At 41.8% G+C, this 26450-nt stretch overlaps 1 protein-coding gene across 1 annotated transcript in view; it reads right to left on the reverse strand.

Moving 5' to 3' along the window:
* The window catches only part of LOC145994241 (uncharacterized), a 507503-nt gene that overhangs the window by 12031 nt on the left and 469022 nt on the right, over positions 1-26450 (reverse strand). The window contains exon 6 of the mRNA XM_083130343.1: positions 7599-7706. Within this exon, the coding sequence (XP_082986469.1) occupies positions 7599-7691 (93 nt within the window). The 5' untranslated portion in view covers positions 7692-7706. The remainder of the gene's footprint in view (positions 1-7598; positions 7707-26450) is intronic.

Here is a 26450-nt window from a genome sequence, read left to right on the forward strand (position 1 = left end):
ATGCTTGGACCAGTTCTCACACAAACCGAGAGTAAATTAGACGCACGGACAATAGAGCTGAAGGTAGCTCAAAGGAAGTAGCTACATGTAATAACAGAAGCCAAATATGGGATCCATTTAATAACGCGAGTTCCATCTAGTAGCAAGAAACTTAACTGTTAGATTAACTTCTGACTGCTTGGATTCAAACTGACTCCCATTCTTTGCTTATTCAATGTATTTATTCGTAAACCTGAAATATCTTCGCAAGAGAATAACTACATTTTGCAGTACACAACTTTAACGTTTCACGAAATACCAACAATAGAAATAAATAAGCAGAATATTGTTCTGAAATTCTCTCAATGCTGTAATCTAGCAAAAGACTTGTGACGTTTGAGCATTATCAAGCTCACTTCAGGGGCTTTCATCCTCACTTGTCTGTTGAAGGCACTCTTTGAACTTCTGCAGCATTACGATCAGATTTGGCCTGTGCCTTTGTTTTCACCTGGAATACAACTCTATGGTTTCCAAGGCAATGGATGCAGTGCAGAATGATACATTATCTGAAATATGGAGATTATAAATACTTTAGAAAAAACTCAGTTTAGTTACTTTCAATTACGAAAAATGGAAAATATGTTATTTAAAGGAAGATTTGCTTTTGTTCTGGGCCTGTATTAATGCCGATGAGTTTTAAGTACCTTAAAGTGGCAACACTGCAATGTCAGACTACATGTTTGAAAGCCCGTTAGATGCGGTTCTGAATGTCACTACCAGATGACGCATGGTTTGTGCGTTACCGAGCAAACTGCCTGTTAGTTCGCGACACTGTTAGTCGGTGGAGAGGTGTTGGAACACCCTCCTTATTCGCCAGACCTGAATCCATGCGACTTTCCGGCGCCTTTTCAATGAGAAGTGCGTGATCACAACACGTTCGTAACATGTTAGCCTGAGCGGGAATAAACTTAAACGTAGTTATTGCTTTCATTTAGAGCACTTCTGTATTTTCATTCACAGAAAAAAAACTACCAATAACTCTAAATTTAAGCTGATTTATTTCTGCTTTAAATTCTCTCACTTTTAGAAGCTCGTGGCGATGAGGATAAATGATAAAGGGCATGAGGGAAGAATTTCCGCGTGGCCGTCCTCTCTGCAACGGCTGGAGAACTGTTGCCAACTTAGCTCATTTTGAGCCACGTCTGCCTCTTTCGTGCATTCGTTTGACTGTGAACTGGGGCGCACGCCTCCCTGTCCCACTATGTTGCCATCCCTGGCTCCGGCTTACATAGATAACTTTGCTATTTTGCACGTGATATTGTTATATTTGCTGCGTCGCCCCACCCCTTCTTACCTCCCAAGCTACTTTTCTTCATAGCGCCTTTGGCTGACGTGAAGATGACGTAATATTGTTATCCGGGAATCCTTTATTTTCGATTTCATACGATCGGTGGATTATTGAGATGGGTGATGCCGCCGGATCTAGACGGTGAAAGCTAAGAATAAATTGTCATCACTTTAAAGCTAACGGTAATAACAGCGCACCCCCACTCATTTGACACTTAAAATTATCTTAGGAGGCGATTTATCTAGTTTCGTACATACAGTTCCTTGAAAGTTTTTGCTCAATTTACGATGAAATTTAGCTCTTTTATGCGCATCAGGTTTGACAACACTGCCAGGATGGCCGTAGGAGACAAGGAGAAATGCAGTGCGGTTATGGAAGTATTTTTTTTATTTGTTCTCTTGGGAATATCAAACTTCCGACGGCATAGAAAATATATCAACAGAAAAAGGACACACTGAAGTAGTAATTGACAGGCGGAAAAGTCGAAACTTCCATTTGATTGGCCATAACTTGAAGTTGATTCCCCATAAGGAATACATGGGTTTCTGAAAATTCTTATTCATCATATTTTTCAAACATCGTATCTAGCTTAATAATCAACTTAAAAAAAAAAAACACTTTCACTTGCAACATGTGGAGAGATTCATACTCTCTTGAACACCAGCTTTTTTCCTCAGTAGCATTGCCCATTCGGACGATATTGAGATAAATGCACAACTGGTGCGAAATTGTCCCTCTTCCCCTTAAGGCGAGGAGGGACAATTACGCACTAGTTGTGCATTTATTTCAATATCGTCGGATTAGGCACTGCAATTAAAAAAAGGGTTTAGTATGCAAGAGAGTATGAATTTCTCTCCATGTTGCAAGTGGAAACTGTTTTTCAAGTTGATTAGTAAGCTAGACACGATGTTTGGAAAATATGATTAATAAGTATTAACAGAATCCCATGTATTCTTTATGGGAAATAAACTTCAAGTTACGGCTAATCAATTGGGAGTTTCGACTTTTCCTTCTGCTATGACATAGTTCAACGTGTCCTTTTCCGTCCATGTACTTTTCTACGTCATTGGATGTTTGATATTCCCGAGAGAACAAATAAAATAATTGTCCCATAAACCTAATGCATTTATCCTTGCCTCCTATGGCCATCCTGGCAGTGTTGCCAAACCTGATGTGCACAAAAGAGCTAAATTTCAACATTAACAGAGCTAAGATGACTTTCAAGCAGCTAGATTAACGAAGGCTGCATAAAGTGTCTCCTAGGCTAATTTTAGATGTCAGAGGGGTGGGGACGCTGCTATTACCGTTAGCTTTGCAATTTATTCTTAGTTTTCACCGCCTAGATTTGGCGGCATCAATCATCTCAATAATCCAATGATGCTCATATGAAATCGAAAATAAAGGATTCCCGGATAACAATATTCTCATTTTCACCTTAGCCACTACGGTGCTATATAAAAGTACCTGGGGAGGTAAGAGGGGGTGATTGACGCAGCCTATATATGAATATCACGTCACGTGCAAAATGTACACTCATGGCAAAAGTTGGTCTTTATGAGCTGTTGCCAGTGGTGGCATCATAGTGAGGCAGAGGGCGAGTGCCACAGTTCACAGCCAAACGAGTGCACGAAAGAGCCATATTTGGTTCCAGAAGAGCGAAGTTGGCAACAGTGATCGGCAGCTGCTCCAGCGAGAAAGACCTAGGGGAAATTGTTCCTCTCCCCCTTAAGTGAAATGTATAAGGGGCAATTACAAGGACAGTGGTCGTGTAGTGTGTAAGTTTATGTCAGAGTCATCGAAGGCACTTGGAGAATAACCGAGTATCTTGTTACAGCCTTCTAGTGATCATTATCACGTGCCAGTTCCGATGACACAATGAAAAACACAAGGAAGAAATGTTTCCCGAGAGCGACGATAGATAGCAGCACGCTATATAAAGAAGAGCAGAATTCGTTGTAGAAACTAGGAGCAAAGAAGAGCGATTATATATATTATAGTAAATGCAAAATACATAAAGGAAGAGTATAAAAATTATAGAAGGAGTAAATAAAATGTTGTATATAGCCAATTAAGATAATTAAGAATATGCTCGTATATGAAACAATTAGGAAAGTTAATAAGTGAGCAAATGAATTCAGAAATTGTATATCTCTCCTTTTTGATCCTCTGACGAGGAGAACATCGTCAGCTTTTGTACTTGTCCGTCCATCGGTGGCGCTGTGTCCAAATTAGACGCCCCGAAGCACTTACGGTTGCGCTTCTTATTAGACGCACTGGGCCATAGGCAGCGCTTGCTGTTAGCGATCCTGGGCTATTCCCCTTTTGGTCGTTACATAGGAGGTGGCGCTACTGTTAGTTTAGTCGACCCTACTCTTTCTATAAGTATAGCTTGTATAGTTTGCCAAAGAAACAGGGAGTAATAAATAAGATTACGCTTTCAAAGAGAAGAATAAGCCTTCTTCAAAAATAGAAAGAAGAAGAAGTCTTTTCCAAACACAGAAAGAAGAAGAAGTATTTTCCAAAAGAAGAAGAAGTCTTTTCCAAAAGTAGAAAGAAGAAACGAAGAAGAAGTCTTTTCCAAAAGTAGAAGGAAGAAAAGAAGAAGACCTCTTTTCCGAAATCAACAATATAAAAGAAGAAGAAGCCTTTTCCATAATCAAAAAAAGAAAGGAAGAAGAAGCCTTTTCCCAGATCAAAGATAGGAAGAAAGAAGAAGCCTTTTCCCTAGAAATTACAAGAAGAAAGAAGAAGAAGATTTCCTTTCAATTATTCATATATTCATATATATATATATATACACAAGCGTTGCTATATATTTTCTCTGTATTGTGTATAGTTTTCAGAATATAAATCCGCATTTAACTATATCCTCTTGGCTATAAAACGCTTTCTTATTTGGAATTCTCGAACAAAGAACATATCCCCTGAGATTAAGATATCTATAGCCGTGGTATAAATAACATTTTAGAAGTGCACTAGAGGGACCTTGCATCATCCTTTCCACAACTGCCACCTGTGAGCTTCTATGAACATGTTCAAGTCTGGTTCACTAATGCCAGCTGGTGGAACGGTTACTTTATCTTTTATAATAAGATCACCCTGACCTGAGTCTTCTTCTTCTTCGAAGGAGAGAAAGTTTCTCAACAGAGACAAGTTGGCCAGTAAACAGCGTTCTAGATTAAAGCTTGGCTCACAGCTGACGAAACGAATGGAGATATTGCATCATCAACGCACGCGACGTGCAGAACTTTGTAAATGCCCCTCGTACATTCAATATATTATGTACATTTTTGCATATACGTGCAGACGTGGGTGCCACCACGACAACCGAATAAGAAGTCCGACGACAAAGAAAATATTAAAGATCCGACGAAAGGAAGTTATCCATTACAGAGTAAATAGCCCCGAAAGATGAGTGTCCCAAACCCAATGTCAAGTAATCTACCGCACAAAGCGTTTATCGCGGCTAAGAAGAAGATGAATGAACCTAAACTTCCACACCAATGCCAAGATTCCGCCAGCTACTACTTCCCCAGATTAAGGCCACGCGGAGAAGAAAAAGTTTCCAAACTGATCCGACAGATGGAAGCACAGTTCCGTTCCAACACCGGAAAAACTGGAAAGACTCGCTTCCTATCTCACAGTACGCACGTGCCTCTCCCACTCTCCTTCTTTTTAACCTCGTCCGCATGGCAGAATAGAATTCGGGAATGTCCCAGAAATGGGGGAAGGGGGGATGAGAAAGAATTAAATGGCGCGAAAATAGTCAATATTCAAACTTCGTCCTTCGCGCGGAAATAATGCGCTGTGAAAAATGTGCGGTTCAACCATGGATCCTGCCTTGCTTTGCCATTGTTCTGACTCGTGCTCGCGATCGCAACTACCCAGAAAGGGAGGTGGAAGGGGGGGGGCTGAATTTCAAACTGTTTTGCTGAGGAGCAGGAAATAAACGAGCCTCGAGACAAGTTCTCACAAGTTGCTTCGTGACTTGTTGAATTAATCAGTTCTATTAGTTTTGCCAGCTGGGTCGAGAGGTCCCTACAGAAGCTGGAATGGTCCATTGTGAGGATTCGTTCAGAAGGATTTCAGTGCAAGAGCTCAGTTCTTTCCCTTCAGATAAGAAATTTACATCCGAACCACATATGCATACATGGGATACCTCTGGGACTCTCAAAGCGATAATTTGCTTCTCCTAACCTACAAAATGAGGCACAATTACGTATTTATTTTTAGTTCTCCCTGTTATTTCAATCCCTTCCATCCTTTTAGTGTTTCTTTTCTAGTTTTTCTTTCATATTCCTTTCGTTCTTGACTATTTCTTTTCCTCTCAGTCTTCCACCGTTTTATGTCTAATATTTCTTTCCTTTACTCTCTCTTTAGCACTTTTTCTCTCCCTATGTGTGTGTGTGTGACTTTCTCTCTTTCGCTGCGTTTCCCCCTTCTTTCATTCTCTCTCTCTCTACCTTTTCCCATGTTTCCCTTTCTTTTCCTACTTCTCTTGTACTTTATCTGTTTCCTTATCTCTACTTCTCCTGTCTTAGGTTTTATCTCTCCTTTTCCATTCTTTTCTTTATACTACCCTTCCATTCACTCTTTCTTTGTCCTTCTTTCAAACTTTACTTATTCTTCCTGTCTCTCTTTCATCTCCCTTTCTCTCTTAATTTTTTATTTCTGTCTCTTTCTCTCTAATTTTATCTCTTCTTTGTCTATCTCTCACTTCTCCACCGTTCTCTCTCTCTTACTGTCTCACATCTTTTACTTGTCTCTCTCTCTCTCTCTCGCTCTCTCTCTCTCTCTCTCTCTCTCTCTCTCTCTCTCTCTCTCTCTCTCTTCCCTTCTTCTCCTTCTGATTAGTTTATATTTCTCCTAGTTTCTTCCATTCTGTACCTCTCTGACTTCTTTCTCCACCTTTGCCTTTTATATATTTTCCGATCAGTCTCTTCTGGATCGCTGCTTCGTATGTTTTCCAGTATAAATGATGTCAATAACTTTTCGATTTTGACACTCAGCTCAGAAATGTTCCTTCGGGCACATATATACATACTCTACATTCTCAACACATATACGAGGGGCGTCCAATAAGTTTTTGCCTTGACTTAAAAGGAGTTCAGATGGAATCATGAAATTTTCACAGTAAGTTGCTGTATTTCTGAGATCCTATGCAGCAATTTTTATCCTTGCAGTTTAAAGTATGTGTGAAGGAGACTCATTAAAATGGATGAAGGTGACGTTCTTTCTAAACTGGAGTACATGGCAGTAAAAAAGTTCCTCCATTTGAAAGACAACGGAGTCAAGGAAATGGCAAGTGGGTATGGGGACATTGTCCATCCTATGGCAACGTAAAAAGATGGAAAGGACATTTCTAGTGTAGACACACCAGCCGTGTGTGTCATTCCGCAAAAATGTCATGTTATCCGAGTTTTGCGATTCTGGTGACGTTATCATCTGATAACGTGGTAAATTGACAATAGAAGGCAGCTGAAGATGAAACGCCGTAGGAAACTGACAAAAGGTGTGCGGCTGAAGATACGAGTAATACGTCGTGGGAATTAATAACATTTGTGCAGATGTTAAGGGACAAAGAAATAAATAAAACTATATTTCTTTTATTTTTACGAAATTTATATCTTGGCCGCTCTCCCAACCTCCTCCTTTCAATAATTTATTACAAAAAGGAAATTACGCATTTCTTCAATTGCGAACAGATCATCTACCAGTTACTCGTGCAAGACAGACGTTGGGACAAGATAATTGAAGCAAAGAATTTATTCTTTTAAAATCCATTTAAAAACTAGGCATTTCTTCTGGGAATCCCGCCTCATATATCTTCATATTAATATTACTAGCGGCACACATTAAGAATCGTGCAGTATTAATGGGAGGTACAGTAAGTTCCCGAGATCACACAATACACGACTTTACTGTTTGCAATTGGAAATGGTTAATGGTATTGTAATGGTTAAAGGTCACCTCGGGCTCTGTCTCGCCTCGTAATTTTTGAGACGAGACCAGGATTTAGTTTGTCTCTCGAAGAATTATTTCTGCACAACCTCTTTCTCAGTTAGTAATAGTAAAAATAAAAACTCACGAAAGATATGTGGAAATGGAATACAATATGAAATAATGGTCACAAAGAAATAAATCCATAATGAAAAGAAAAAAACCTCAGAGTAACTACAAGAAAACAATCATTTTGGTGAAATATCACCACACGTTTTATATACAAGTACACATGCAATGACTCAGATACTAACCATGTGTTATTACTCACCTGAGTCTGTGATAAGCATAAGCACTCGTTGGGGCACGTTGTGACGACACAGGATACCATGTTCAGAAGTCCAGCGAACAAGATATGCAGCATTGTTTTCCACGAAACCTAAGGCGGAAGAAAATATATATGTTTTAGTGTGGGATACCGATATAATAGATGTTCGTAAGAAAATCAGGCGAACATACGGAGAACATTGTGGAGACATAGCCTCTGTATCAGTGTATCAAGTAACTTTAGTTGCGAGCAATACATTTCTTTTATATCTTATTTTTTGTTTGTATCTTTACTTTCCGGACAAGCCTCGTAATATATTTCCAAAGCAGCACTACCTTGGAATACTCATTGTTACGAGGCATATACAGGGTGTAACATAAATATATGTCAATACTTTGGGGACATATTCCTCACATGGAGACGATGAAATAATGTTATATGGGGGGGGGACATTAGCGTTGACCCCGGGTGAAATTAGGGGGGTTGAGAAACACATCGTAGTCAGGAAGCGCTTTATTGACACATTACAGTTCGAACCCCCACTCCCCAATTTCACCCAGGGTCAACGCCAATGTCTCCCACCATGCTTCCCGCCAGTTCAGATGTGGGTCATGTGGCAGCTGACAGCTTTTTCGACATTCCACACTACACCGCTTTCGCCTCATACACTGTGCAGCGTTTCGAAAATGCGCTCTAACGCGTCAATGACACATTTCCGGACCTATGTTCATATAACATTATTTCATCGTCTCCGTGTGAGGAATATGTCTCCCAAGTATTGACATATATTTATGTTACACCCTGTATATCTGAGGGGAGAAACAGCTCAATATAAACGTGATACTTTGTGATTTATCTGAACTGGTGTATATAGGGAAGGGAACTGCGGAAAATACGTAAAATTCATTCAAAGTAAATCTGTATGTCAAATATTATAGTATAAATTCTCATAGTTATTCAGTTTACAAAAACATTAAAAAATAAATATAGTATATGGTAATATTTTGATATGGCCATGGAACATACAGTACTTACACAGTGAACGTATCTCAAACTTATTTGTATACTGAATGAAGTGTGACGTAAAATATCACTAGGTGCAGTGTTGCAAATATCTAAACAACACTCCTTGTGGTATTACTGCAGAATGTTTATTCAACAGCGCCATCTATTGTGTTTTTTTATACCATTGACTTGTCCATTGCTGGCTACAATGTTGTACAATTTTTAATCAACTGTAGTTAGGACTAGATGCGAATTCTCCAGATGCCAGGTGTAATATCTGTTGTACACGTAACTATGAAACAGGCCTTAGGGATCGAAATGGAAATTTTCACGAAACTGAACGCTTTCGTGTTGTCTTTCTTATCTCTACTATAGCAACGAGAATAACGGCTAGTGAAATGACGTGCTGTATTGAAATTAATATTAAAATATTTACATAGACATTAAATAATACAAAATACATTGCCTGCGGTTTTCTCATTTTTTATATTTAAACAGACGGGAATCGTGAATGGTAGTCACCTCGCTCAAAAAGAGGAATAAAGTTCTTTTATATGTACATATCCTCAATATATGTGTTAATAATACTTATTAAAAATTTAATTTGTACAATTTCAAGACATTTAAATATTGTTATTTTGCGTGTGATCAATGATTGGATTTTTTGTTTGTCTGACCTGAAACTTCACTATTGGGTTAATCGGGGCACAGAAGAAAGGACGATAGAAAATATTGAAATGGTAAAATTCAAGAAGAAAAAGGTAGTATTGCAGAGGCTGTTATGGTTTCAGTGTTCCGTATTGTCTCCAACTTAGGCACACGCCGTCACACTCGCTGCAACAACACATTTCGATGTATAGCCGAAGCTTATACGAATGCATAATATGAAGTGGGCGAATAAACGGGGGGGATCCCGGGGATTTCCCCCCCCCCCGCAAAACATATTCCCTGGTGAAGAATTTGTTGTTAATCCCTGCCACCAGGAGCGTATTTTCCAGGCTAGCTAGGCTAGCTGCAAAGCCTAAAGCCTGAAGCCTAGGAAGTAAAAAAATGCAGTTGGCAACCTAAATTCTTTAGAGTTGGCAACCTAAATTCTTGGGAGTTGGCAACCTAAATTCTTGGGAGTTGGCAACCTAAATTCTTGGGAGTTGGCAACCTAAATTCTTGGGAGTTGGCAACCTGAATTCTTGGGAGTTGGCAACCTGAATTCTTAGGAGTTGGCAACCTGAATTCTTAGGAGTTGGCAACCTGAATTCTTAAGAGTTGGTAACCTGAATTCTTTGGAGTTGGCAACCTCAATTCTTAGGAGTTGGCAACCTGAATTCTTAGGGGTTGGCAACCTGAATTTTTATAAGTTTGCAACCCGACTACCGTTCGGATGGCAACGTGGTTCCCTTGATGAGTCTAGTCTTCTCCCTTCCTCCATAGCCTAGGACCAGGTGTCATAGTGAGGTGTCGTGTTGTTTGCGCCGAGTCATTTGCGCCGAGGCTTCTTATCGGTTCATTTGCGCCGCGACATATGTCAAGACCTTCCTTGGTGGGTTTTCCCACAATCGGGAGTGTCATTACCGCCACGCGCACGTGTGTTTATGGGAACATGGTGCATAGTGCATGAAATCAAACAAATAAACAAACAAACGTGTGTTTATGACGTTGCACAGCTGTGTTTACACTGAAATGTTAAACCTATGCAGAGAGTCAAATATGACTTTTCTTTGCTTATTTCAAAAGACGTTACACAGGATTACTTGTATCAATTTTATTCCACAACACAAAATACATAAATCAGCCTATTAACTATTAATCATTTATACACTACATAAAATCGTTAAAAAAACATTGTAAATACAGTATTGTTAAAATATTGCCAGCATTCTACAAGTACGCTTTGGAAGCAACATAAATGTGCCAGTCTATTACACTTAATTATTATACACTAAATAAAATCGTCAAAAATATTATAAATACAGTGTTATTTTTTGCAAACATTACATAAGTAATAGCTACGTATATATAAACACAATATTTCGATACACTTGCACAACAATAATACAAACGTTATTTGAATTCTTGTAGGTATGGAAATGCTCGAAGGCATCCTCGAAGATCGCCCGAGCTTCTGTACTTCGAAAGAACACACTCAACACGTTTGTCCATTTCGACGTATTGATATTTTCTTCTCTTCCCAGCCAATAGACCAGAGGCGAATATATAGTACAAGCAATGCAAGCACTGCTTGCATAATTCGAATATCATTTAATGTACTTAATGTTCTAACCGTATTTAGTTTCCATCGCACTCGATTTCGCGAAAAAATGCGGCCGCAAACTCCCCCAGAAGCTCTGTAGCAAGCACCAGCCTCAATGCTTGCAGCCGTTCTGCGGGAAAATAAGGCCTCCGAAGGAGTCACATGGCGAAGCGTGAAATTCTGGTGGAACCCGACCACAAAGCTTCTACAAAAAGCTGTGCTTTCCGAGCTTGCGTGATTCCCGAAAATAGCCGAGTTCAACCGAAAGCAGAAGGATTCATCTATGGGTACGTTGCTAGCAAAAACTAGTAACGAATATTTGTCTTCATGAACACGTAAACAAGATCGCAAATATAATAATAATTGTTAGTCATAAAATAACTAAAAGAAGTTATTATCACTGTTCTAAATTCCATATATATCATATTATATTACAAATTATTTTAGATTTCGCGAAATGTAAAACGCGTAAAAGAAGTTGACATTGGGAGTTGGGGCAGTGGAATTTCTGCACCCCCGTGAAGAGTTTTCTCAGGGAGGGAGGGAAGATTGGACGGACCTTGGTCCTGCACCCTGCTTCCTGGTCGGTCCAGCTCAAATTACGCCAGAAATGTTGACCGCTACCAGTGTTTGCAACTGCCAAATTATTTACGCAGTAATTCAAGTGAGCTCTTTCACAAATTTTACAATCAATAAATTGACTGCTTTTGAATAAAACTTGGGGTGAAAATAAAGCTATCTGAGAAAGAACTATCTACTGATATTTGTACATGGCATAGAAGTAAATCGTATACATTCTGCATATTATGAGCACAAGAATATGTTTTAATGATTGATTGATTGATTTGATGTTTTAAGTCCACTTTATGCACAGTAAGGCTAATCGGGACTGGACCTACAGTTTAAAATGGGATCTGAAACACTTGCGCCTCCACCGGGTATCGAACCCGGAACCCCTTGATTACAAGGCGACGACACTACCACTGCGCCATCGGGGAGGCCCGAATATGTTTTAAGTTCTATTATTATGACGCAAGTGGTGTTCCCAGGGTCTTTTTACGGTCCCCATTTTGTCATCTTTTCCTTCCAGTAGGTGGAATGCTTCGTTCTGGCTGCGCCCTTTGACCTACTTTCTCACCTTAATGGATTTTTCTCGTAAGGCATGAGCAGTGTTGCCAACTCCTCACTCGAAAAATCACCAAGGTTTTTGTTTTACGCACTAAACTAACCTACAATGAGAGAAAAATGGGCAGAAGAAAAGCTGTGGCATCACTTTTTAAGCTATTTTTTATGCTAACTCGTTTTTTGACCTACATTTGAAATGTCTTACGATATTTTCCTATAAGGCTATTTTTTTTTTACTGTAAGGCCCCCCCCTTTCCCTTTTTTTTAGTGTAATCTACTACGACCTGCTAATAGGCTTTTGCTCTCGGCGTAATTTGTTTTACGCACTAAACTAACCTACAATGAGAGAAAAATAAACAGAAGAAAAGCTCTGGCATCAGTTTTTTTAAGCTATTTTTTACCTTCTGCAAATCTTGCTCTTATGCTAACTCGTTTTTTGACCTATATTTGAAATGAGTTACGACATTTTCCTATAAGGCTGCCTCCTCTTACTTTAAGGCCCCCCTCGGTGTAATCTACTACGACCTGCTAATAGGCTTCTGCTCTCAGCGTAATTTGTTTTACGGGCTAAACTAACCTACAATAAAAGAAAATTAGACGGAAGAGAAGCTCTGGCATCAGTTTTTTAAGCTATCTTTTACCTTCGGCAAATTTTGCTTTTATGCTAACATCGTTTTTTGATTTTTATTTGAAATGACTTACGATATTTTCCTATAAGGCCGTCTCCTCTTACTGTAAGGTCCCTCAGTGTAATCTACCACGACCTTGCACTCTCAGCGTAATCTGCCACAATGTTTTGTTATTAAAACTCTCAGGTGTGATCTTCTACAATGTGTGTGTGTGATAATCAAAATTTATTTTTTGTTACGGAAATCCCTGGCCCCCAAAAAAAGAAAAATATCCCGCCAAGGGTGCGTGGTGCCCAACACAGTTCTAATGGCCACGGCTAACAAAGCCATGCCTTTGTAGAGTTTCATGGTTTTTTTTTTTTAAACCCCCCCATGACTCCCTACAGAGGACCTCCGTGTGTAATGTGTGTGTTTTATGATTGAAGAGAAGAAAATTTTTTTGGTTAAGAATGGAATGTGTAAGAACTAAAAAAGTTTCCGTAGGGGGTGCAGCATCTGAAAGAAATAAAAAAATATCCTCAAAAATAGTGTACATAATATGATAGAAAAATATAAAAAAAAGTGTGAATGCAAAAATTAGTGTGAATGATTGTTTTTTTTAAAAAAATAATAGAAAAATATAAAAAAAATGTGAATGCAAAAATTAGTCTGAATAATTGTTTTTTTTTTAAAAAAAAAAAGTGGTACAAGAAATAAAACATACTTTTTTTAATGAAGAAGTCTAATGGTGCGAGCAGATTTCTTCCTCGTCATGACATCCCCATTCTCGGGTGTGGATGTTGCAGTCCAGTAGCCTCAATTTGGTGTCGTGGGGATCAAGCGCCACTTTGTTGATCGTGGATGTACGCAACTGGTCGATGGTGCTCGTGATCCGATGTTCGGTCATGCGTTTGATTTTTTTGTCGAACAAGCACGACTTGTAATGTTCTACGGTCAGTTTGTTTGTGCTCGAACGCCCCACCCCTTTTGCTTTTTTTATTTCGGTCTCGTCCTGGATTTTCACGGCGTACATTTTCGCTCGAAGACCAGCAAACTCTGTGATGATGCGGCCGTTGACTTCATCTTTCATCTTCCCGATCGTCATTTTTTGACTGTCGTCGAAGAGAGCGTGATCTTTGGGATAGTTCGAGAAGTCGAAATGGTGGCTCATGCTTTTCAGATCTTCGTATAGATCATCGGTGTGGATGTTGTACACGAAGCTGTCTGTGTCGGTGTACGCCACCTCGATCGCCTCTCCATAGCGTGGTTTCATGATGTCGTAGTGAAACTTGTACATGGCCAGCTTCGACAACTCGAGGATCGCGACTCCCACGGCGATTGGTTTGTCGAATGTTATGTTTCTGAGAGCACGTTCGATCAATACCAACGTGTCGCTCAGTATCGTGAAGTTCTTGTACGTGGGCTGAGCGACGAGCTTGTTTATTTTCTTCGGGTCGGAGACCAAGTTGATATTTCTTCTTTTCCTCGCATCTTCCATGCTCTTGCCGTAGATGCTGTTGTTCATTAATTTGTATAGGTCTTTGTCTGCGGAAGAAGAAGCTGATGCTCGACGTTGAGTGTTGCCGTCGATATAGGGTGCTAGCCACCTGGTCTGTCTAAACTTCAATCCCGAGTGCACATGCTTCAAAACCAATCCATGCTGGAGGTAGAATTGTAGGAGACGATAATGCACCACGTAATTCTTTTTGCTCTTGAAGGTGAGCATCAGCTTCTTCTCCGGAGCCGTTTCCATCACAGGTGCCATCGCAAATCCATGGTGTTCTCGATGAAGCGATGCAGGATATTCCAAATCTACTTTCAGGAAACATCCATTTTCATGATCTTCGCTCCATTCCAAACAATCTTGAAGTTCCTGCTCGCTCATCCATTCGTATTCTCCGATGGGCAGAGTCTCGGACATGGCATAACCATACAGGTTGTTCATGTCCCAGTATGCCAAGAAGTTTGTCGGTTTCCCTGCATCGAAATCGGCAACATATGGATTGTTGGCCTTGACGTATCGAAGGGGACACTGGACGATTCCACCGCGTTTTGCCTCTTCGACAAACAAAAGTTGATTGATGTTTTTGATGAGCTCTATCTTCACCTTCGTGGATTTTAACATCGCCTGCCAAGAATAACCCGGTGTGGTGTAGCTGAAAGCGGGGTCCAAACCATATGCTGCCATTCCTCTCGAGCGATGGAGATGAAAACGATCGCTCAATAGCGTAACATCCAGCTTCAGATACAGATCGTGATAGTCACCCATGGTTTGACAAGAGAATGTAGACCAGACGAGCTGAGCATGATGGTAGTCCTCTTCGCTGCAACAGGTGTCGCTAAGACGACTATCGAATGCTTCTCTCGGTGGTAACGATGTTTCTGAGAATTTGGAAGCATCCGTCATGTATTCGTACGGGTAAACACCCTTGCGTCTCAACGCCGCTAAATGTTGGTCGCCAAAACATTTCCTGGTGGCGACCAAATCATCGTCGGTGAGTTGAGATGCGAGTGTCGCCAAACTCGAAGACAGAAAGTTGTAGGAGTCCAAGAAGCGAATTTCTACGTGATTGCCATTTCCAACGTCGACCTTCTTGCTGAATGAAATGAATTTCTCATTGGTGCGAGCTATGACGCTAATGGGTTGAGCGTCGCATCCCATCTCCTTTATGAAGATTTTGGCGTCGTAGCCCTCCAAATTGTGAATGAATACAGGAATAAAATTCGGTTTCTTGATTTGTAGATTACAGTTGTTACACAGGGGCGCCACATATTTTCCGGTGTGATGATTGTGGTGGCGAACTTTGACATTTTGGAGGGTGAAGTTACTTTCGCACACACCACACTGAGAGGCAAGGTCGTATGCTTTCTTCTCTTCCTGGGTAAGAGGCTCTATTGGTTTGTCTTCTTTTAGTAGAGGAGCGAATTTTATGGCCATCTGCTTCAAGGTTTGAACGAATTTTTGTGGAACATCATTGCCACGATATAAAATAACATTGCCTGTGTTGTTGACCATCAATCCAAAAGCGCAGGCTTCGTGATGTAGAATTTCGGTGGTGCTCGATACGCTGGGATTCGGTTCGCAGATGGCGAGTGGAAGTTGGAAACTTTCAAAGTCGGCGCATATCACCACGGGATGCCAGAGTAACGCCTTGTAGTTGGAAAATGTCATGTCTCGAGAAGGCATTTTGATAGTCGTAGCCGGATGTTTACTACACATTTCATGATGATCTCGGAGTTCTTCATCAGCATTCTTTTTTCCTCGACCGTAGAATATACTCAGGCATCTGTCGCATACTCGAATTTTATGGTGATCTGTGGTAATTTGACTTCTTGTTAATTTTGGAAGATTCTGAATTAGACAGTAATGATAATTATCATCATCTTCGATCAGGAGTAATCTGATGACACGATTACTTTTAATGTTGCTGTGTCTGAGAACGTAGATGGTGTTGTTTTTGTCTAATCCGAAGATGTGTACTGCTATACTTTCGTTTTTATCTGTCTTGTACTGCGTCTCAAATTTACTAATGTCTCGTAGATTTACAGGGTAATTAATGCCAGCCATAGGTTTTTCAAATTCTGAGAGATATTCTGGCTTGTTGTAGTGGTATAAACAATGTTTATCATTATTGGCCGGGTGATGATCGGCAATGATGCACCACAAAAAGCATCTGTTGTCTTCATTTTGAATGTTGATGATGGCTTTCTTACTGGCTATTTCCCGAGGCAAATTGATGTAGCTGGATGCTCCCATCGGGTTGTATCGTGCCACCTTCAAAGTTAAAGTGTGAGGCGAACCGCAAAGTGTCCAACCCGATTCGCGTTCTTGGAAAGTCTCGTGCTTGTTTAACAAAGCGTCAATCATCTGCTTGCAAATGGCATCCACCTTATCGACGTCGGCGGCGTGGAGGCTCTTTACACCAGTGTAATGATGGAAAGTTTCTCGCTCTTTTTTTACGTTTTCGTAAATGACGGAAACGATGAGGTGGATTTTCAACGAGCATTGCAACAAAACTTTGGTGATAGACGAAATTAACTTGCTTTTGACCGAATGAAGAAAGTTGTTTAGATCAGATGTTTCTTCAGATGGGAAAGTCTCCTCGGTTAAAATATTTCGAATACTTTTGCCGGCACTCTTCTGCTTCTTTCGTGGCGCTTGATCGTCAACATCGAGCTTTCTCTTACTTGATCCTTCCCCATGTACATTCTTCCGATGTCTACTCAAGTGAGAGATGGATATATATATCCCACATTGGTCGCATGCACGTTTTGCTTCCTTCTTCTCCATTTTTTGCTAAGAAAAAAAAATGAAGTTACTAAATTGCACACATTTTTTTGTGGTGTTATTTATATTAGACCCCGAAACCCATAAATAATCTAGCATAGATGAAGTTACTATTTGTAGTAATTATTTATATTAGACCCCCAAGCATAAATAATCTACCATGGATGAAGTTACTATTTGTGGTGTTATTTATATTAGACCGCAAAACCATAAATAATCTACCATAGATGACGTTACTATTTGTGGTGTTATTTATATTAGATACGTTCTCATTTTTTTCTTAAATAACCAACATGAATCTTTTTGGTTTCCGAAAGCAAACAATGGAGACTGTACACCGCACGACGACAGATCATGAATTTCTACCTTCCCTATTAACTAAACTCAATGGTCTACTGATTGTTCATCTCAACAGTATTTGGACGAAATTGGATGATGATGTGGGCAAGATGTTTTATGTTTTTAATAACAATTTACATTTTTACGAAATTCCGATCGACGGGAAACTTCAAATCATCGTGAATCCGGAGAACGTAGGCGAAATCAAAATATCTACCGGCAAGAACATTTTTCGAATCAAGCACGACAAGATGCTTTCTAACATTACGTACGATGTGTCTGCAGGAGATTATCTTTACATGGAACTCCTAGGAGATTACGACAAACTTATTCCTCTCTTCGTAGAATTACGAATCGTCTATCCTATTATAAATAACCGTTAACCAAAAATGCCTAACGACATTTTCGGCAACACCAAGCGTGTAGACCATGCAGAAGAGATTCTCATGTTGGACATTCGAGTTAAGAAGTTGAGGACCGATTTGATCGCTTTGCAGGAGACCTTAAACAAAAGTTTAGAGTCGGAAATCGCTACGCTCCAAACGCAATGTCTCGACCCCATTCTGAAAATCGATTCCGAACTGAAGACGCTGATAAAAAATTATGTCGACGTACCTTCTTACGACAACGTTCAAAATATACGGTTGAGCGTGGATTCGCTTCAAAATGATTTGGCCAAATTACAGCAATTTCAAGCGAAAAATGAAGATTTGGAAAAATTGAAACTCGAAATCGAAGAACGAACTTCCGCAATAGAAAAGAATTTCTCTGAACTTCAAACCGTGGTGAACGATATAGACGCAGAACGCTTGCACGTCGTCGTTTCCAAATTACAAGAAGAATTCACCGGCACGTTGGAAGAAATTAAATCCAAGTTGCAGACTTTGGAAGATACCATGACGAACCTACCATCGTCGGACGAACTGCAGGTCATCGGTAAAAGCGTCGCGAACATAAAAATTCAATTGGAGGCCTATCAAGATTTCGAACACATTCAAACCACCATCGCTACGCTTCAGGCGTCCTTGGAATTGATCAACGAAGAAATTAAAAATATTCACGCTGAAGCGAGAGCGTTGACGAGCATTCAAGACACGTTGAGCACGGTTCAGCAGAAGATCGAATATTTAGAAAATTTGAACGTCGAAACGAATCTCGCTCATTTTCATCATGTACTGGACAACATACAGGGTGACTTGGAATCGTTACGGACGAGCGTGCCTTCGAGCGAAGATTTGGAAAAATTGAAAACGGCGGTGACGGCACTATCCGATTCGAGCGACATCAAAAGTTCATTGAGCGATCTCGAGAGTAAAGTGGCCAATCTCCCCACCTCCAAAGAATTGCACGCTTTGAAAAGGAACATATCACGTATGCTGAAACGACTGGAAACGGAAACGGCGAACGTGGAACAGATTCGAGACGAAATTAGTTCGCTGGTGTCGACGCTGCCCACTTCGCAGAGCGTCGCCGATCTTCACACGCAGTTTACAGAGATGCGAAGCATCGTGAACGATCTTACCGAGAAGAGCTCGAAATTGAATCAAGTCGAGAACCTTCAGAACATCGTCGTCAACATCAGAGATCAAGTTGGAGTGCTGGAATCCACGCAGGAATCGACGCTGGCCTCTTTCGGTGCCAAGTTGCAAGAACTCAACGAAAACTACAAGCAGTTGAACGTGGAAGTGAAAATCAAACCGTCGTTTTCTACCGTAACGGATACCATAGTCGAGCATTTGCTGCCCATCGAAAATAAACTCGGACAAGTTCACAGTAATCTGCTCGGCGTCGACACTAAATTCGCTAAACTGCATTCTCTGCAAGCCATCGAAATCAACAGCGTACCCAATCAACAGAGAATCTCCACGTTCGTCGAAGGTAACAAACTGTACATGTTGCATCCTTATCATCCGTACTACAAGTTTCTCCTCGATGGCACGATTCAGATAAACGAATTTTCGTACTGGTCTCACGGTAGAAAAGCTAGCGTTCCCACCATGACTTTGATATCGAATCGTGGTGTCCAGAAAGCAGGAAACATTCCTCTGGCACGTTGGAACGAAACGCGCAACATATATGAAATACACGAAGACGAAGATCTTACTGTTTTCGACGTGAGTGCCGGCGATAAGCTGATCATTCAAAACACGAGCGAAGTGCCACCCTCTTTGAATCCCATCACGCTTGTGCTTCTCTTGAAACGTAATCTCTAAAAAATGTCTAGGCAAGCCATCGTCGAAGAATTGCATAAACCTGCACGCCGCAACTACGAACGTTTGGCTGTGGTAACCAAGGCCATCGACGACCTCTGGCAAAGTGACCTCGTGGAGATGAGTAGCGGCAATTTGAAAAACGTGCATAAATTGAACAAGGGCAACAAGTACCTCCTCACCGTCATAGACACGTTTTCGAAATTCGCATGGGCTCTACCTTTGAAAGCCAAAACGGGGACATGCGTCACGGAAGCATTCAAGACAATTTTTCGCGAAAGCGGCGGCAGACGACCTCGGTTTCTGCAAACGGACAACGGTAAAGAATTTTACAACGCCGTATTCCAAAAGTTTATTCAAAAACACAAGATTCGACATTATTCGACCTTCAGTCACATCAAAGCCAGCGTCGTGGAAAGATTCAATCGAACCTTGAAAACACACATGTGGAAACGATTCACGCTTCGGGGAAATTACAAATGGGTCGACATCCTGCCGGAACTCGTCGACACCTATAATGAAACGGTACACAGAACGATAGGCATGAAGCCAGCCGACGTTACGAAATCTGACGAGCAGCGTTTAATTTCTACAGTTTACTGTCCAAAGTACACACCCACGACAAAAAAAGCTAAATACAAAATTGGAGACCAGGTGAGGATCAGCAAATTCAAACGCACCTTCGAGAAGGGATTCACAAAAAATTGGAGCACGGAACTCTTTACGGTGGTTCGAGTTTTACCCGGAAACCGACACACGTATATAATAAAAGATAGTAGCGGCGAGATTTTGAAAGGAAGATTTTACGAAGAGGAACTCTCTAAAACGAAACACCCCGACACGTACCTCATCGAGAAAGTATTGCGTAGGAAAGGTGACAAATTGTTTGTCAAATGGCTGGGACTTCCGGAAAAGAGTTGGATCGACGCGAACGAAGTGATCTTGTGAGTGCGTGGAACGTGGTGAAGCGTCTACCAGATCCGGAAAGTCAAACGAAGAAAAAGAACGGTAAGTTTCTTCCCGACAGCATCCGCTGTCTGATCGTAGGTCCTTCGGGGTGTGGGAAAACGACACTGCTCGTGGACAATTTTCTCCTCGCACCGAATTGGTTAGATTGGAAGAACAGGCACCTGTACGTGTTCTCGAAAAGTTTGGAGCAATCCAAATACCAGCAACTGATGAAACTGTACGATGGTCTGGACATTGCAACGTTCGCCTCGGAAATAAAACCGCTCGACGATTGTCGTGAAAATTCAGTCGTCGTGTTCGACGACGCCATCCTGGAAAATCAAAATGAAATTCGCAACTTTTTCACGCAAGGTCGTCACAAAGGAATGGATTGTTTTTACCTAGCTCAAACGTTTTCCAAAATTCCAAAACAGTTAGTACGCGACAACGCTAATTTCATATGTTTGTTTCGTCAAGATCACACCAACCTCAAGCACGCGTACGATGACTACGTAGGCGCAGACATGAACTACAATCAATTTTCGGAACGCTGCTGCTCTACTTGCTGGAACGGTGACGATTTCGGATTCGCGACGATCGACATGACGAGGAAACCCAACGACGGAAAATACAGAAACAAAATCAACGACTTTCTAAACGTTGCAACGTTGTGAGAAACGACGTATATAAATAACGTCATGACGAAACGAAAAATCGAAGACGAAAATCTCAAGCTTCGCGATTACCTCGCGAAACGCTTCAAAGGTTGGAAATCCGAGAATCGCGGATTCTACGAAGAGAAGAAACGTCAGGATCAACCTGTGATCGATGCCATCAGCGGTCTAGGTAAAGAAATTAAAAGTGTCACGGAACAAAATAAAAATCTGATTAATGAACTCGTACCGCTCGCAGCTAAAAGTTACGCCGTACCCACACCCATTTCGAGCATTCCTTCGACGCCGTTCGAACTGAAGGATGCACCGGCACGACGTCGAGCCATAGGTAGCACGTCGTCTTCGGATAAGATCGAGTTGGGACCTTTGGCACGAGACTACCTGAGCACGGGGAAATTCGACAAGGATGAAGTGTTCGGATTGTATCCCAGCATGGAAACCAGCGAAGGCGGCGGTGTGGTGTGGAAGATTGGGAAATCGAAGGTGACCTTCGAAGGCAACGATATTAAAGTTAATTTAGGCGAGAAGGATAGTTGGACCAGGTATCCGGGTACGGTGGGACTGTGGGAACTCGTTGCCAAAAAGCAGCCGAAAGATTACACCGACGAAGATTACCAGAGTTACAAGGAAATTCTGATCATGACGGATGCCTTGTACCAGAACAACGACGCCTCGCAGAATAGGGTGAAATCGAGCAGCGGCGAGAAGTACAAGAATCTCATCAAACCGATTTGGAACCAGGTCAAAACAGGCAGCGGCGTCAAACGCTACAACACGTTACCCAAAGAATTCGTTTGGGTGGACGACGTTAGGAAACTCGTGGACCGATTGTTGGTGATAGCCGGCGAAGAGAATGCAGGCAATCGTAATTTCTACAACGAGAAGGTTGGCATCGTGGACATGATCAGCACGAAACTTTCCAACTTCATCGTGAGCGACGACAAGGGCATAGGTTACCTGATCAAAATCATCAACACGCTGCCTCCGAAATTCTGGAACGTGGCCGAAGGAAAGGGACTCGTGAACGACATCATCAACAAGTTACCTTTCGAGATGCATCTACCGGGCTACCAGTACTGCGGACCGGGTACCAAACTCGAGAAAAGATTGGAGAGAGGAGACAAGGGTGTGAATCCGTTGGACGCGGCATGCAAAGATCACGACATCGCTTACAACACCACGCAGACGGATCTGGATGCACGTCACGAAGCAGACAGAAAGTTAGAGCACGCAGCTTTCGAAAGATTCGTGAGCAGAGACGCATCGTTGGGTGAACGGGTCGCCGCACTGGGCACCACCATCGCCATGAACACGAAACAAAAATTGGGGTGGGGTATATAAATAACATACAGTAAAAAAAACAACATGGCTTGCATAACTGATTTGCCGCACGAGCTACTATCTAAAATATTCAAAAAGGTAGTTAACGGAGATGTAGGGAAACTTGTAATCATAGCAAGAACGACGCCGGAATTTCGCATCCCTTGTGAAATGGTTCTCAAGGACCATCTTCGGGGGATCAGCGGCCTGAGGTGCAGTGATCTCAACATTCTGCTTTCGGCTGCAGGGGAAAAATTGAACGAGAGGTCGGACGAACTGCACGAGGCGATGAAGGGAAGAAGATGGTATACTGATGATTGGTACAAGTCTATGCAGGAGAAGGAAGATATCATTACGCACATCATCGCGTTTTCCGAAGCACGGACTTTCTTCCTCTGTTAAAAAAAATAATAATATATATACGTGCCAAAAAAAACTTGATATATAAATAACACACATCGTGAAAAAAAAATAATCTTCGGTATATATAAATAACACGCATCGTGAAAAAACAATTAAATTTCTCTCTAACACTTTGAAATTTTTTTGATATGACGACTGAAAAAATAAGTGATCTCCAAGCATTAAAACAAATGCTAAATTTGTCAGTCGAGTATGTAAAAATTCAGGAATTGGAAGTCGACAAACCTTACACGATAACTTCCGGTTCAATCGTTTCTACCCAGTATGGTCCCAAGGTACGTCTGTTGCTCAACGCACAATACAGTCTATTTTTACCAGATCGATACGCTAACATGTTATCCGACGAGAAGCTATCTATTTTAATCGAGAACAAAACTCGAATCGTGTACAAGGGGACAAAGGAACTTCTTGGCAAGAAAACGAAGCACGTAATAGAATTTGTGTAACGACTGCGAGGCCTTGAAAATATATAAATAACATACCGTAAAAAACTACACAAGAAAAAATCTCAGAATATATATATAAATAACATACCGTGAAAATAACACATAGAGCATCAACATGAAGCCCAAGGGTGTCGTGTACCAGATACCATACTCCAATCTAAAAAATCTAGGTGCCCTCGATGGGTTACTCACCAAGAAACAACGCGAGAAGAAACGTTCTTGCTTGTCGAAAGGACATGGAATGAAATTACTGCTCAGCACACCTCAATTGAAAAGATTGCAGCGTTCGCGGAAACAGCAAAAGATCGGAGGTTTCATATTCAGCATCCCGGCCATCCTGGCAGCATTGGGGGCCGTTGGAAGTTTGGCCGGCGGAAGTGCCGCCATCGCGAAAACCGTCATCGACTCGAAGAAGAACAAGGCCGAGTTGGAAGAACAGAAACGTCACAACCTGGCCATGGAGAAGAAGGGGAAGGGCGTGATGAAAAAGTTTAAAAAAAAGAAACAGAAGCACTCACCAACCGAGACATTGAATCTCTGATCGCACCGTTACGAATCAAACACTTCAGAGGAGTTTTCATGTCCGACTCGTTACCTTCAAGCGTCAAAAGAAAAGAATGCGGAGTAGTCAACTTGGACGGTCAAGAAAATCCAGGCACGCATTGGATATGTTACCACAAAAATGATGATAAAGCATTCGTTTTCGATTCTTTCGGAGGTGTTCCACCTACAAATTTAATTCATTATCTGAAAACGAACAAAACCTCCATATACTACAACGACGAACGCATTCAAAATTTCGGAGACGTGAACTGCGGTCATCTCTGCCTCTCCGTGCTCGCGTTTCTCTCTAAAATAAATAACCCTACGATCGAGGATTTCCAGAAAGCATTGTGGAACCTCAAACAGCATCACTAGGATGGGCGTGTTCCATCTCACGAGCGAATCTTCGATCTTGAAACTCACGCTGCACGACGACATCGTCTATCCTAAATCCGTGGCACTGCGTGCATTCTACAGCATGTACCTCATACCTAACGTTACGCAGCACAACAACAAAATTAGCGTCGGAAGCGAACACATCGTCGTCACGCCAGGACAATACAATCTTTCCACTTTGCAAGCTCAGTTACCCAAAGGCACGTACCTTTCTCAAAATTCGGTCACACACAGAGTGGAAATCCTATCCGCGACGGAGACCGTGGACCTGGGCACCATGGGAGAACTTTTAGGTTTCGAGAACGACACCAAACTCGAAGCTGGCATCAAGCACGTAGCAACCAACATTCCTAAATTCTTGGCCATAGAGACTCTGAACGTACACTGCAACGTGGCGGAAGGCATGATCACGAAATCCTCGGACGGATTACTGGGAAGTCACAAGCAGACGGGAATCATAGCCACGTTCAAACCAAGTTCCGAGTTCATGGAACCGATCATCTACACGCCCTCTTCGCCGATCTATTTTCCAGTATGTCGCAACCGCATAGACGACATAGAGTTGGTGGTGACGAACGAGAAAGGAGACGTGGTGGATTTCGCAGGTGCCACTACGACGGCCATCGTGGAGATCAACGTATAATAAATAACACACATAGTGAAAAAAAAAATGGAGCAAATCGAAAGTTACGAATTGCAATCTTTCCCTCCCAACCGTCGCACGTTCGCCAATCTGAACGAGGCGAACAGGGAGATCGAATACGACGTGGACGTAGGGGATGGGTTCATTCATCCTCACAGAGCGGACCTCTACCTTCAATTCGACGTGGTGAAGAAGGAAAGCGGAGACGCGTTTCCCGCAGCAGCAAACTTGATACTCGTGGACAACTTCGTGCCTCACCTGTTCTCGCAGCTGGAGGTGAGGAAACACAACACCGTCATCGACAGAATAGATTATCCAGGCATCACGTCGACGGCAGTGGGAACTTTGAAATTATCCAAAACAGACGCAGCGTACTACCAGGCCGGGGGATTCGAAGCAGGAACCAAAATATCGACGAAAAGTCACACGGTGCTCTTTCCCATGCGTCTGCTGCCGGGATTCTTCTCCGACTACAAGGAGATCATGTGGAAGGGAGGACTGCGCGTCACCTTTCGAAGAGCGGCCAACGACAACGACGCACTGATGCGATACACCAACTTAAACGCCGACGGCACGCCGATAGCCAACACTTTACCCGAAGCAGCCAAGTGCGTCATCCGGAGCATGGAATTGAGAATGCCGATCGTGGAATACGAAACAAACTACGCCCTCAAGTACAAAGCGGAGATCTTGAAAAGTCCGCAGGTGGCGATTCACTTTCACGGTTACCAGTGCGTGCAGAAGATGGCGTCGGGAAGTCACATGGAATTCGACGTGACGACTCAGTTCAACAACATACAGTTCGACATGCCAGATTTCGTCGTAGTGCTCTTTCAGACCGGGCGCAATAACAATCAGGAAAAAGATTCCAGCAAATTCGACGACTGCAAGATCAAGAACATTTATCTCAAGAATGGACGCAACGAAGTGTTCCCGCGCGAAAATTACAACCTGGACATAACCAAAGATGATTACCTCAAACTTTACGAAGCTTACACGGCTTACAAACGCGTGACCGAGGGAAGTGTGGACATGTACTACACCCCCAGCGAATTCAAAATCCGCAGGCCGATGTTCGTCATCAACACCACAAAAAGAAAGCAGGTGGTAGTCAACGATCGCACCAACATCAAGGTCGTCTGCGAGTTCCACGACGCGCTGCCTGCCAATACTCTGTGCAGCGTCATCCTGGTTGCAGAGAAGTCCTTCGCGTATGACGTGAAAAACGAGAGGGTCACAGAGCAGTTTTAAAAAATATTGCCTTCATCGAGCAAAAATAGCTTTTCTACATTCCCCCAATTACAAAATTTTTAATCTAAAAACACATCCAAAGCACTCTAATAGGATGTAGAGTGTTTTTTAGGATCAAATCGAATTTTTTAAACAAATTGAGGGGGCTTGCTTGTAGTTGAGTAGTTATCATCAAAACCTATCCAACAAACCCACAATCATCATCCTAGCTCAATTAGGAGCCGAGAAAATCAATATCTTAGAAAACGTCTTAAGATAATTGTCTTAAGAAAATTTTCTTGACAGACCGGAAGTAACATCTTGACAGACCGGAAGTCGACTTTCTTAAAGATTAAGATATTTGTCTTAAGACGTTTTCCAAGACGTTGATTTTCTCGGCTCCTATGGG

Source organism: Lepisma saccharinum, chromosome 10 (genome assembly GCF_977018435.1).
Source record: "Lepisma saccharinum chromosome 10, izLepSacc3.1, whole genome shotgun sequence".
Classification (NCBI taxonomy): Eukaryota; Metazoa; Arthropoda; class Insecta; order Zygentoma; family Lepismatidae; genus Lepisma; species Lepisma saccharinum.